The sequence below is a fragment of the Amphiura filiformis genome, chromosome 10 (assembly GCF_039555335.1).
Source record: "Amphiura filiformis chromosome 10, Afil_fr2py, whole genome shotgun sequence".
Lineage (NCBI taxonomy): Eukaryota > Metazoa > Echinodermata > Ophiuroidea > Amphilepidida > Amphiuridae > Amphiura > Amphiura filiformis.
In genome coordinates, this window is record NC_092637.1 from 47,464,441 (window position 1) to 47,479,739 (window position 15,299).

The 15,299-nt window shown below is 34.1% G+C and overlaps 1 protein-coding gene across 1 annotated transcript in view; it reads right to left on the reverse strand.

Annotated features, from left to right (window-relative positions):
• LOC140162956 (short transient receptor potential channel 7-like) overlaps nt 1–11,107 on the reverse strand; it is a 473,805-nt gene extending 462,698 nt beyond the window's left edge. Inside the window, 1 exon segment of the mRNA XM_072186273.1 lies at nt 10,959–11,107. Coding sequence (XP_072042374.1) covers nt 10,959–11,005 — 47 coding nt within the window. The 5' untranslated portion in view covers nt 11,006–11,107.
• Nucleotides 11,108–15,299: the final 4,192 nt, after the last annotated feature.

A 15,299-nucleotide genomic window follows, 5' to 3' on the forward strand; every position in this document is an offset into this window, starting at 1 on the left:
TTGAATACCAATAATAAGAACATTTTAAATGTGTAATTGTATATAATTGTATATACATTTTTTGGCATGGCATTGTTACGTTGAATTAGCGTGTCTGTGATGGGTAGTTGAAGGCCTATATTAAAGAGTTTAACGTGCATTCCGATAATAGCATTTGAAAATAGGGTAATGAGTTTGAAAGATCAATGATGAGACAAACATCATGATTCTGTTCTATTTATTTCTATATTTTCTTAATTTCTTATTTGGTTTGCTTTTATTATGTTTGTAAATTCTACCAAAGGAGAATTTATAAGTCCACTCTAATATAAGCAATCAATGTGTCAAATATTCCTTGAAAAATGCATGCATTGCAGGGTTGGATATTCAAAAAAATGTTTATTTTAATACATTTTTTAAAAATTGGCTAATCATGTAATGCATATTGAAATTATCTTGACATCACTGAAAAAATTATGAAAATCGAGCAACGCGTTCGATAGTTATGGCGATTTTATTGATATTAATAGATTATTTTTCGCATCCCATGTATTGAAGAAGACAAAAAAAAATCTATTACTTTCAGTAAAATTACCATAACTCGCAAACGCGTTGCTCGATTGACATGATTTTTTCACTAATTTAAAACAAATAACATTGCGCATATTTTGGTTACTTTAATTGTCATTTTTTGTCAAACTAAATATTTTTAGGTATCAAAACGCTGTAATATATGCATTATTTAAGGCATATTTGACACATGATTGCTATTATAAGCGCATTATCTCAAAATTCACTTTTAAAACAATTTAAAACTAATCAAAATTAAATCATATTGGAAATATAGAGTACAATCAGTTAAAAATACCTACTGAAATAACCAAAAAAATCATAACCCAAAACAATTGTTTCCCTTTAGTTCATTGATAAATGAAAGAAAGAAAGAAAAGAAAGAAAGAAAGAAAGAAAGAAAGAAAGAAAGAAAGAAAGAAAGAAAGAAAAAGAAAGAAAAAAGAAAGAAAGAAAGAAAGAAAGACAAAAGAAAAAAAAAAGAAAGAAAGAAAAATAGCATTACATGGATTCGAACTCGAGATCTCGTGGAGAGAAGCAAAGCCAGTAATTATATGCCACCGGGAGACTGATGACAATTGCACTCGATTTCAGCGTATTTAATCCTATCATTGCAATGCTACTGTATTGTGTTATCGAGCTTCGATCCAATGAAATCATTCATTAAAACTCATGTTTTGGTCGTATTCAGCATTTATCTAACGTATATTTTGAATATACACGGTCACATTATACATACCTTCCTAACTTTGATATGTTTATTGGTAATTATTCCTCCATTTAAGCCAAATGAGCACGGTCTACCATAATGTTAAATAAATATATATTACTTTTAAGTTATATTATTCTGGTAGACCGTTATTGCGTCATTAATTCTTGTTATCATTGTTATAAATAAATTCGCATGAATAACAACAGCTCAACCATAGTGTAGTGGTTTGCTTACTGCCTTCTGATCATGAGGGCTACGGTTCGAAGCTCATTGTCGCCGATATGTTTACTTTTAAATCCTGCTCTTTATCTCTTTTTTTTTATTTTTGAATACCAATAATAAGCACATTTTAAATGTGTAATTGTATATAATTGTATATACATTTTTTGGCATGGCATTGTTACGTTGAATTAGCGTGTCTGTGATGGGTAGTTGAAGGCCTATATTAAAGAGTTTAACGTGCATTCCGATAATAGCATTTGAAAATAGGGTAATGAGTTTGAAAGATCAATGATGAGACAAACATCATGATTCTGTTCTATTTATTTCTATATTTTCTTAATTTCTTATTTGGTTTGCTTTTATTATGTTTGTAAATTCTACCAAAGGAGAATTTATAAGTCCACTCTAATATAAGCAATCAATGTGTCAAATATTCCTTGAAAAATGCATGCATTGCAGGGTTGGATATTCAAAAAAATGTTTATTTTAATACATTTTTTAAAAATTGGCTAATCATGTAATGCATATTGAAATTATCTTGACATCACTGAAAAAATTATGAAGATCGAGCAACGCGTTCGATAGTTATGGCGATTTTATTGATATTAATAGATTATTTTTTCGCATCCCCTATACAATCAAGTGCAAATTTGCTGGGACACTTTCATAGTTCAATGACCCTCTCCGCACCCCTTATTCAATGTTGTATACCAAACGCCTCATTTTTTAAATGGCCTATATTTTTGCTCCAACATTGGTTGGTGGGGAGGAGGGATTCGAAATAGGTTGGAAACTATACAAATAAAAAATCACATGGTGAACTTCATATGACCGGTTTTATTGAACAGAGGGCGCGAAATATGAACAAGTGTCCCAGGGAAATTTGCACTTGATTGTAGCCTATACGCTGCGCTATAATTCGGCACATATAAAATCAGAATATGTTTGTATGTTTTTGAGTTCAAGACACACGCTTCTTTCTCAAGACGCTAGCTAACGACTATCATATCCGTTGAACATATATTCAAGTGTAAGGAACCAAATCTGGATTCTTTAGACTAAATCAATTACGGGAGTTATTCATCATTTTCTACCCCGGTATCCAAAGATTTATCGTCTGAATATCAAATCGTGCATAGCACATTCACATGTATCGTGTATAAATCAATTACGGGAGTTATCCATCATTTTCTACCCCGGTATCCAAAGATTTATCGTCTGAATATCAAATCGTGCATATCACATTCACGTGTATCGATCACGGGTATTCATTTCAGTGTCTCTGCTGTATAATGTAATTAATAATCGGGCGATGTCGGTGTGCGGTATGCACTTCTACATCTCAATATCATCATAATTACACGTAATGTACTTCCTATTACAAACATTATAATATCATTAGATCCTTTTAGCTCGACGTGTAATCGGGTTGTATAATTGGCAGACTGATAATTGGTAATTTGGCTATTCCAGTTGAATACCACCCTGTGGAAGATTTTGGAAATACCTTTCACAGGGGGAGTAAGTTTTCCAAAATGTAATTAGTCAAAGTTAATCATTTTGAAACCCATACTCCCCCTGTATTATAGCTTTACCTATATCTTCCACAACTGGATAGAGTATTTCAAATTGAAGTTACCCAATTTGTCAATTCTATTCGAAACTTATACTCCCTCTGTGGAATACTTTAGCTAAATCTTCCACAGGGGTAGTGTGGATTTTAAATGGAATAGCCCATTAGTTGTCTAGACTTAACCAATTCAATGATGAAGATGATTGCACTAATTGCAAGGTTCAGAATAACACTTAAGCTAATGCAAAACTCTCGCAAAAATGAAGCACTTTGCTAACAGGTTATACATAGGAATCTACATACATGATAGGTAGGGTTCTAGCAAATTGCAAGAATCCCAAACATCCCAAATGGTTCTTACTGGGCTTCAAGGAACCATTTTCATGTCTAAAATGATCCTATCTGGCCATAGCAGAACATTTTAGTTCTTTGTAGAACTATTTAATGTTATACGTACAGGACAGCTTAAGAACATTTTAGGTTCTACTTGGAACTTTTTAAAGTGCATTTGGTTTAAGGAGTGACTACACCATGTACATATGGTCTGAATATCATGAATATTGTAACTTTCGTTTGAAAAATTCTTCACATCTATTATTATTTTATTAATCATGAAATATTATCATCATTCATTGTATTTCCATAGGTTTTAAAGAACGAAAAATAAAAACAACTATGTTTATCATGGTTTTTTTTTACAGTTTTTACTTGAAAATAATTGTCTAAACAGTACTGTTCATTCTTTCTTATTAAATATATTCAGTTTCCTCTTGTAGCGAGCAATCATTCCCCAGTCATGCCAGTGTGTTTATTTGTTCTTGTGCAGGATGTGTAACTATATCCCCATTACCTACTTTGCTTAAGGGGACTCGATCTTTTGTGCGTAATTATAGAGGGCCAGGGGATTCACTCTATCATTTAAACAATTATTTGAAGAAGTTAAAGAGCCCTAAGAATAAAAAAAACTGTAGTGTAATTCACGCCAGACACAATTTCTTTATATGACAAAAATTAATTTTTGTAATCGATCAAAAAACAAACGTTTTATATCAATTTTAAATTTAGCCTGAATCGGTAAATATGGTACCTCTCGCCCTATTTTAGGTCAAGGCTGTTTTTACCATTATGCAGCGAACCATTGTTGAAGCTATTTCACATACATGTACAAAACATTCTAGAGAAAGAATGAGGCCATATACTGTTTAAATATCTTTTGTTGATTTCGAATGATAATGTCATGAAGTTGTAAATTTTAAGGTCACATTCCTAAAACCAAAACAAAACATTGCGACGCAGATATTTCCCGACTTACGCAATTTCATCATCACATCAGTGTCTTTATTATTTGTTTGAAACATTTCCGAAACGTTCGTGCTCTTTATGCATAAAACGGCTAATCTATCTTTACAAAACGCGTCTTTTTTTAGTAAACAAAAGGCTAAAGATGGCATTATGAGATTTATCATTTATCATTACACTCCTCCACTCAACTGCTACCGTGGACAAGCGATAAATCAAATCAAATCAAAAAGCGCTAGACGCGTAATCAAAGGAAGTTCCCAATCGCTGGTTCGAATCCCAACGAAGCCTGTGGAAACTTTTTTTCTTCAAAATTCATGATCGCATTCCGAAATGAGTCACTTGTCGGTAAATCATGTATCGTATCCTTAAATTGTTACACAGCAGTAGGTGAACTTTTTTTCAGTACTCTGCTCTGTTTGTTGTTAGATTTTAGTCCAATATATACATTTCGGGATTCCAAACTTGCGTCACTGCTCTTCTCTTAACCACTTTAAAAAAATACTACCACTAAACAAAAAAAGATATTACGTCGTACTTTCATGATAACAAAAGTATACCAGTTTTGACTATTTACACTGAGCATCTTAATTGATGTATAGACAAACACTCATGGGCATACAGTAATTTTAGTAACTAACGCAGATCCAGTATTTCTAAATATATAAATTATGCTCCAAGGCAACATCATAACATCAGAGCGTTAAATGTCGATAATAAATGATTGGAAAGCCGTGACATTAACCAAGATCAAACATCAATTCCTGTTTACAAGATCAACAATTTCTAATAGTCGTCACCACGACGGTGATTCTTTTATAAACATCTCAAAAAAAGTAACTAACCCCCTTAAACAATGGTCATTATTCAAAAAGAGGCTATTGTATTGCAAATCTGAAAAATGCGTTGGAAGCAGAATTTATTTCTGTGCATTTTTACACCTCATTTGACACGATAGCCCAGAAAACAATAAAACACCGGTTAATTTAATGCAGTGAGGTCCAGATTTGAAAGTTGCACTTACATACAACTCAGATATCATTACACAGATTTTCTTCCATTACACTGAATGCAAAATCAATAGAATTTACTGCAACTTTCAGATCTTGGGTTACATTGATTTAAATGTACGCTGTGACGTCAATATTTAGTCAATTGCTACAAATGAGGTGTCAAAACGCATTTTACAGATTTGTAATACAATCACCCGTTTTTGAATAATGGACATTAGGCCAAAAAAAAAATTTTTTTTAGCAACTCAACCATTTGATACCTGTACCTACTATTTCACAGTCACATGAGTGAAGAGAGGCATATGCTTAATATTGGCTGTATTTTCTATCCAATGTTTAATATTTTATTGAAGTAAATATTAATATTAAGACCCTTCACAATTAACTCTTAGTTTACTATTTAAAGATTTTAAAATAGGCATGAGATAACTTAATTATTAGTTATTTATTACTTATTATTTTCTTCATTTTGAAACAAGTGGTCACTGCCTAATATCAACATGAACATCCTACATGATACATTTTGGCACTGCAGATCATATTGCAATTATGGTTGATTTTTATATATTGATAATTAATAATATGTGTTATTTGTTTGTTCAGGATTCATGATCAAAGTAAGAAATTAGCAAATTAATGTAACAAAAATGTCATTTAACAGAGAAAATGACAGAAAATCAAATAATTAAATATTTTGCAATTTTCAATTTTTGATGCGGGCGGGAAATAGGAAACTCAAAATCAATATTGTGAAGGGCCTAAACATCCATGTTGTTGGGATTCAATGAGTCAGTCCTACTATCCACTTAAAGTGCTGGCTTGGGGCACAATCTTTTTAGTGAACGTTATGGATCTGGGAATAGGCTTGGGGGTACATGTATGATAAAAAAAATCATTTGTTAAAAAAAATTATTAAAAAAAAAAAAAAAATTGAAAAAAAAAATAAAATTAGATTTTTTTTTTTTTTTTTTTGAAAAAAAAAAAAAAAAAAAACCCGGCCCAGGTTTTCGCGATTTTGACCCGGCCGCGGAGGGCAACACAACATTTTTTTTGGCCTTATTTAAGGGGGTCAGTTACTTTTTTTGAGATGTTTAGATTTGTAGCAGTATTTCTTTTATTTTTACAAACTATTTCAGGTGGTACTACACCCTTGATAAATTTGTGACTGTTTTTGCATTTTCTCAAAAAATAATAACACACTGGTAACAAAAGTTATGTATATTATAGGGGCAAGGAATCTAGTTACTACACTGGAATTTCAGTGACTGAAGACAAGCAGTAGGTTATTTATGATAAGAAAAGAGGTACCGCTAGAATGTACCTCATTTCTTAACATTATAATGAACCACTTTTTTTTGAATAACTGACATTTCATTGATGTAATTGGATTCCTTGCTCCTATAATACATACCTTTTGTTACCAGTGAGATTTTTTTAGAAAAAATTAAAATTATTCACACAGTTTATCAGGGGGTGTAGTACCACCTTAAAGGTAATATAAGAAAGGAGGAACAGCACAAAGAATTTCATCACTAAAGCTGAATTTATACTCCATCGTTGAGCGACGAGCAATTGGTATTCAACCAATGAGTGAGCTCGCTTTTCCCGACGCAACAAAAATCGCGCTACCTCATTGGCTAGAAACCAATCGCTCGTCGCCTAGCGATGGAGTATAAATTCAGCTTAATGGTTCAAATATTGTCACATTGAGCTATTCCAGTTGAAATCCATACACCCTATGGAAGACATTACATTAATTTCACACACAGGGGGTGTAGATTTCAAATGTAGTTGCTCATTCAGGTAATCCCATATGAAATTCACACCCCCTGTGTGGAAGATTATGGCCGTGTCTTCCATAGGGGGTATGGATTTAAACTGGAATAGCCCATTAGCTCTGCTTAAAGATATAAATATTGTCATATTGGGCTATTCCAGTTAAAAACCATACACCCCCTATGGAAGACATTACCTTAATCTCCCACACAGACTGTAGATTTCAAATGGAGTCGCTCATTCAGGTAACCCATCACGGTCCTAATGTGTAAGATTAAGGCCGTGTCTTCCATAGGGGTGTACTGATTTAAACTGGAGTAGCCATTATTGCTGCTTTCAGAAAAATATGAAAATGTATAAAATACCATAGCATTTCCTGCTACAATTTTGAACAATATCAGGAAGTATGCCACAAAATAAATATATTGTATTGTAACAATGATATAATATAACACAAAGTAGTGCTTTAAATTTGTACATCAAAAATAGCGTAGGTAAAATAAATTTTAAAATGTGATGTAATCAAGCAATTTAAAGGATTCAGAGGTCGGAAATAATAGTTTGCCGATATTGCAAGAAAATGTGTCAGTATTTCTTTACTTGACCCTTTGTTTTCGTGATGAATTCGAGTAACTTTCTGCTTAAAGGTGAAAGAAACTATACACAATTACCGACATTAGAAATAAAAACAATGTGTTATAATAACAATGTGAAATAATAACAAAGCACCTTTTACTTTGATATCATCACAAAATGTTAGTAATGCTTTTACATGCCAATCATTGCATATACTGTTTTGAAATGTACCAATTTCCACAATATGCTTAGATATTCTGTCTGTATATAAATGTCGATTTGTCTCAATATTTTTGATCGATTTGCAAACATTGAGAATAAACAAAGCCCCTATGGTATTGTATCGTCATCAGAAATCAAAATGTTTTCAATATTGAAATATTTATATTGCTATTCAAAATAGGCCCTAGCTGTCATCTCTTTTGAAAAATAACATTCAAATGTTAACTAAATTCTAAAATTGCCTGGATATCGTCTTGACTCTGTGGTACTCAATAGGACACGGGGCAGAATCTCGCTGAGTATGCCAACATCATGTTGCCTTGGAGCATATCGATGGCTCTCCTGCGTCTTGAATATTCAAAACGTGTGACGATGAACTATAGACTTGCGTATAGGTTGCGTCTTCGCCGATGATTTTAGGCATCGACTTCACAGCACCTTGCCATCCATCGTCTTGCTCCGTGGTTCGTCATTTATTGTCCGAAACCTTTATACAAATGCTTATGCTTATTGTAGTCAATCAATCAATTCTGGAAATCCCGCCTCTTAGGCGCACCACTACTCAACAATGTAATCTATATAGCCTATATCACCATTTCACAACATTACTATCAACACAACTAATCTACTACCATCACTGTACACACAACTTCTACTGCCCTGGGACCTAGGAAAGGTGCAGGTAACAAGCCCGGGGATGATCTCCTACTCGATAAGGCCTACAACGTTTCACGTGCTCAGGTTTGACTCGTCTGACATACGGAACCGCCATTTTACGTGACCCTTCGAACCACGAGACGCCAGGCACCCACCGTGTATACCTGCACATTCTACAAAGTGAGTGGGAACGAGAAGAAATTATCACAATTATATTCTACTAGACTGAAAGAGAATATGATTGTGCAATTTCCTAACTATTTAGAGTGAGCAACAAGGACCGGGCAGGATGGGGTTTCGAACCACGGACTTCTCGATCAACTCTCCCTAATGGTCCAGCGCCTTAGACCACTAGGCCACCTGGCCCTCATAAATTTGAGTTTAATCAGTCGATATAATGCTGCAAAGAATGTATGTCAATCATTATATTCACAAACACATTCAAGGATAGTAATTTGTTAGGGTATTATTGTCAAGCAAGTCAAGTGTTATAATCCGGTTGTGTGAGAGCATACTTATTTCTCAACATACACCAGGCACAAAAAGAAACTGGTCAGTTATATTCATCCTCGCTTTTCAATTACTTGATCATTTTGGATTATTCTGAAATATACATTTTGTTAATTGGACTTTTCTTTCTCATTTGACACCCTGTTCGTGAACATTGAGAAAGTATTGACCAAGATATGCGCCTCCAAACTCTCAAACCCCAAAATGAAAAGTTGCAATTTTAACGATTCAATTGTGCCTGTTACACTGTGTGCTTTATTGATTGGCCCGTGGTGCTTGTGTGCAATCCAACGATGCGTTCCCATTGAAAATCGTTGAAAATGCAACTTTTGATATTGGGGTTTGAAGCTTTGGAGGCGCATATCTTGGTCAAATCTTGTTCGTTTTTCACGAACAGGGTGTCAAATGAGACAGCAAAGTCCAATTAACAAAATGTACATTTCAGAATAATCCAAAATGATCAAGTTATTGAACAGCAAGGATGAATATAACTGACGAGTTTCTTTTTGTGCCTGGTGTAGTTGCATCGTCGTCTAGGTCAGCGTCTTGGGATCCGGGCACGCCGATGTGTTAGTCGGCGAGATTTTGCACTCAATCCTTAAAGTTTGCATATAATGGTTTCATGAAAACTGGTGGTCGAAGTATGGGTATCACAATATTTTGCCCTCACAAATGGTTTTATGAAAACTGGTGGTCGAAGTATGGGTATCACAATATTTTGCCCTAACAAAAGATTTGCATCCCTAAAGAAGACCCCAATCGGATGTTCTCAGACGCAAACATTGTTGGCTATTCCAGTTGAAATACATCCCTCTACATTACATTAACATTCCACACATGGAGTGTGAAATTAAAATGGGGTTACCTGAACGAATGGGTGGGTCCATTTAAGATTTATACACCCTGTGTGGAAGATCAAGGTCGTATCTTTCATAAGCGGTTATGAACTTCAACTGGGATAGCTCATGTTGCCCAAAGCCAGTAAAATCTTTAAATACCAAGTACGATACTTGATCTGTAAAAATGATGATCTGATCTATGACCTTCAAAATCATTTTCAGTAAATGACTTCATTTTGTAAGAGGAAGGAAATCCTTAATTTCATATTTCTGATAGTTTTTGTTATATCAAACTTCCTCAATTATACGTTACATTGCCTATATATTTCCATGTCCGCCTTATAAATAAGGAACTAGAATCGCACAGTTATTAACTATTGTCGTTACAAACACGACAAAGGGTGAAGGGATTGCATCCCTTATTCAGGTCCCAGATTCTCTTGAGCCACTCCCCGTAAAAGGCAGATAGTTTTAGTGAAATTTTGCTTTAAAGCCATAATGGAAGATCTTTTTAAATGAATTCGGTTATTTTTTAGTTCAACCCTGATTTTAAGCTTACACGTAACTGGAATCAGCCAAATTTGTATTAATTGTAGGACAATGGAACAATTTTAAATTATTGTCTTCATAAGAGCATCGCGATATTCCCTATAGAGGTGCACAATTAAGCGGACAAGTTAGTAAGTGGTAATTTCTCCTCATTATTTCGACTTAAAATGACTAGGACGCTTTCGTGAGAGTGCTGTTTATTATTACAAATATATTTTTTTTGACCGAAATCGTACATTATGGCTTTAACATAATAGGGTACCTAGAGACGTCGGGGGTTTCATCAAATCTTACCCATGTGACCACTATAGTTAATCTAACACATATGGTGTATATGGAGATGGCCCAGTTTACGCCCTCTCTGACACTGTCATATATGCCCCCCTATTACCCCTCTCATTTATAAAAAAAAATAAGTCTAGTAACCCACTGCATTAATACATGGTGACGATACCACTTACCTTAGAGCCGCAGAGGCGGCAGGAAGATGCATCCTCGGAAACGGCATGATTAATTACAGTAATAATACTATTCCTTGTATATTACTACCATAATCGTTCTGCAACAGTCAGTATTTTTTTTCCAAACCGTAGCCTATTATACACGAATCACACGCACGTCTCAGGTAATATCTTGAACTTGAGTTTATTTTATATTGTATAACAACGCAACGCCATGCATCCCTGACAGCAAAATAAAGGTATATATTCCAGGTGAGATTGACCGCTAACAAATAAATGCAACGAGCTTGGAGCTTATCGCCAATACACTAATGTATTTTGTTTCGATTACTATTAGTAGTTAACTGATTTGCGTGACCAGTTTGTGTCGACAACAAGACCTAGATGAACGATACAAAGCTATTTCATATCACAATAGCTTTTATTAATTATTTTTTACGTTGCTATATGGAAATGATGTGAGTTTAAAACCATAGAGCTAAGGTTGACCTCTTATACGCAGGTATTGATGACGTAGCTGGCAGAATCATTCTCAAGCAGGAGAAATAGATAAATCGCCAAACCCCTTTATTTTGGTATACAAAAGATTCAGTGCGAACGTATTAAGGGATCTGAAATGAGCGTTTTGAGCGTTTCGACAGTATTTTTTGTGGGACATGAGAGCACATCAGACATATCAAATTCTGAATACGAAGAATGTCTTTCTGATATCAAATAATTTTCATTTTTGAAATTATGATATAATACAAATTTTATGACAAATTATTAAAATTTGATATTTTTCACATTTTGATATATAACAGTCCTCGAAGTAAATTTTATAAATCTAATGACATATTCTTAAAGTTTATGTAGCTGGGAGGAAAAGCCGACGATCAATTGAAAATTTTGACCTTTCATATTGAAGATATGGATTTTTTTCCGAAAAAGACCTAATTTTTTTTTTTGTTTTGGAAAAAAATCCATATCTTCAATACGAAAGGTCAAAATTTTCAATTGATCGTCGGCTTTTCATCCCACCTACATACACTTTAAGTATTAAATCATCAAATTTATAAAGTTTACTTCAAGTACTGTTAAATATCAAAAATATCAATTTTTAATGATTTGCCATAAAATGTGTATTACATTGCGAATTTCAAACAATCAAAATTATTTGATATCAGAAGGACATTCTTCGTATTCAGAATGCAATTCGATATGTCTGACGTGCTCTAATGTCCCACAATAAATACTGTCCAAACGTTCATACCCCTTCCCTTAACGGCGTGTTGATTTTTATTCGATTAGATCCGTGTAAGTACGTCATTTTTGATCGGGCAAAAGAGGAATGGGAGAAATGGAAAATGTTAGCTTTGCATTGTTAAAACGCATAAATAATCCCACTTTACTTGAACAGTTTAATTTTAATAATGTAGTCTGTCCAGTATCAGTACCGGTATCTGTTTTGTTGTGATAGCGGACTCTGCGTTCGATATTGAGAACAGGGTGATTGAAAAGTATCTGCTTCAAACATAAAATGACAATACCAGCTAGACAATAGTGACGTTGCAGGATTAATTACCATAGCGATAGGTGAAAACAATCTTTGAATGTTTTGCCCTGCACTATAAGTAGGCTGCACTCATCACCTGTCATTTCTGTTTTAATCACCATTTATTTCGCCTGAAATGAATGCTGGTATAATCATGGAAGAAAGAGATAAGAAGGAACCACAACGACTTCGATCGGCCAAGTTTTAATCCGCTTATCTATTGACGCATGAAAAGAAAAGCTATCAATCATACTTCCTTTCATGTATAGTCCATTTACCGCGATTGATGCTTGGCGAAATCATTACTGGAAAAAAAAACCAAACAAACCCATCCACTAACAACCAAACGCTACCGGAAGTAAGATTCTTGAATTTCCCTGATGCTCTGAGCATGCATAGTAACTTTGTTTCGGGGTCTACAGTCAAACTGTTTTATCGATCGTGTTGTGTAGAAAATGTACTTTTTAAACATCGAAACGTTCATCAAAATCGGCCGTTTTTTTTGCTGAGTTTCATCTTTATCAAATAAGGTAAAATTTTGATGACTTCATTGCGTAAATTTTCGATGAAAATAGATGTAATGTTCTTAAATAATTCAAAATGTTCCGGTTGAGTCCGGTACATGAAACCTGATGAATTTAATAGCTTACATGTGTATAATTGTAACTAGCTAACTCGTTTCAGTGCCAAAGATTGCCAACTCTGAGAAAAAAGTCATCAAAGTTCGGGAAAATTGGGCAAAATGGAAGATAGAGATGAAGTCAAGTCAAACCTTCCCAGCATGCAACAAAAGTGTTTTTTCGGAAAATTACGGTGTCGCCGACTCGATTCGATCACGCACGGAAATTAGGCGATAGGAACAAATTAGTTCGATCTTTCGATCGACCATCGATGTTTGGTCGATCCTTATTATTCATGAAATCAATTCATTTACTATTTTTAATTGTGATTAAATAGTAATTTGTGCCTGTAGTGATATTGACCAATATAAATTTAGTGTTCATTCAGATTAATTAGTTGATAATTCATTAATAACAAGCATCGAAGCAGCATCGACGGTCGATCGAAAGATCGAACCAATTTGTTTCTGGTGCCTTACCAACAATGACTAGTCCATACAGGACCAACGCAATATTTAGCACTATAATCAACGCCGTCAGGCGTTGGTCCTTATAGATTCGTGCTCTACCCCCAGCAGCGCACTCGAATTACCATAAGCAGTGACCTGAACCAAAAGTTAATGACAACGTAATAACTCCAAATATGGTTGGTAACCCCGCCCATTATTTAACCGCATCTGTTATGTAACTGGGACGAGTACGCTAGTCATCTCAATCGATTGATTATGAGATTGCATGGATCAAAACACTTCACACTTTTGAAGTAGCTGGGTTTCGACCAGTGTAGGCCTAAATCGTGATATCATATTGATTTATTTTGTAAAATCAGTGTTGTTATATTAGTCTGGCTCTATTTTGGAAATATGCTTATTTAAGCATCAAGCAGCAAGTTCGCGTAAAAGCTGGCAACCAAATTGTTTTGTTTAATTCGGGTATGCTGAATTCAAAACTTTTGTCTACCAAGCTATATATTGGAACTCCGTGACCCTCAAAAAAGACCCTCAAACACCCTACATGCTCATGTCATATAGGGGCGCAAAAATGCTCAAAATTCACTAAAAACATGTCAAATTATTTGTCTGGGTCTAAGGATCACAAAAGTGTAACATTATTTGCGCACGTAGGACATATTGAGTTTTGAGGCTCGACAGGTCCAAGGTCAATTTGCACGCTAGGGGTGAAAAATTAAAAGTTGCTCCGATTTTCGAAAAATGGATGCAAACTGTTCTTCAAGTTCAAGGGATTCTTTGATTAATCACTCAATCGTTGGTTCATTCAACCAACGATCCGTCCAATAAGTATTCAACAAACAATCAAGAAAACAATCAGAATCATTATTGAATTGATTGATTAATCAATTAATTGATATGGTCATCCATCAATCAATATAATAATATAATATAATAGAATCACAATAACTTATTAGATTGATATATCGATGAATTAATAGTCAGTCAATCATTGAACTACTCATCAAGTATCAATCAATAATCATTCGTTCGATCAATCGATCAATTATTAACAAATTACATTGTAGTCTCGCAATTAATGTACCGTATCTTGGTGTTAAAATATCAATCAATCAAGTAATCGAGTCAAGCAACCACTCAATTTATAATCAGTCTCTCAATTGTCTCTTCATGGTCTTACACTAGGATCCACAACATGCTCATCTATAATTAATAAGGGCACAATTCTTTAACCCCAATACATTTGAAAAATTGGATACAAAACTCATACTCTGAAACTTGAGGTCAAATTTGCACTATTGAGTATTTAATTGAGGTTATTGAACTATGTCATTAGGATGAGGCCACTGTGGTCCATAGTGTTAGATCTGGCAATCTCAATCAGTCAGCCAAATAGTTATTGACCGCTCATAACTTCATCAATCTCAAATTAATCAGTCTCTCAATCAACCAATCTACCAATCATCCATTCTATAATTCAATTACAAATTGCATTCGTTTATAATTCATATGCATGATATTCATTCATTAGTGACTGATTAAGCATCAATAATCATGCTCTGGTTCTGATATGATTAGTCTTTGATCTAAAAATCTCTAAACAAAAAAGTAAGCAAGCAAAAATGAAAGAAATCATAATTTCTCGATATAAGCTATATAAGCCTGATCAATGGCAATATATAAATCAATCAACGAAAATAAAATAAATAAATGAATA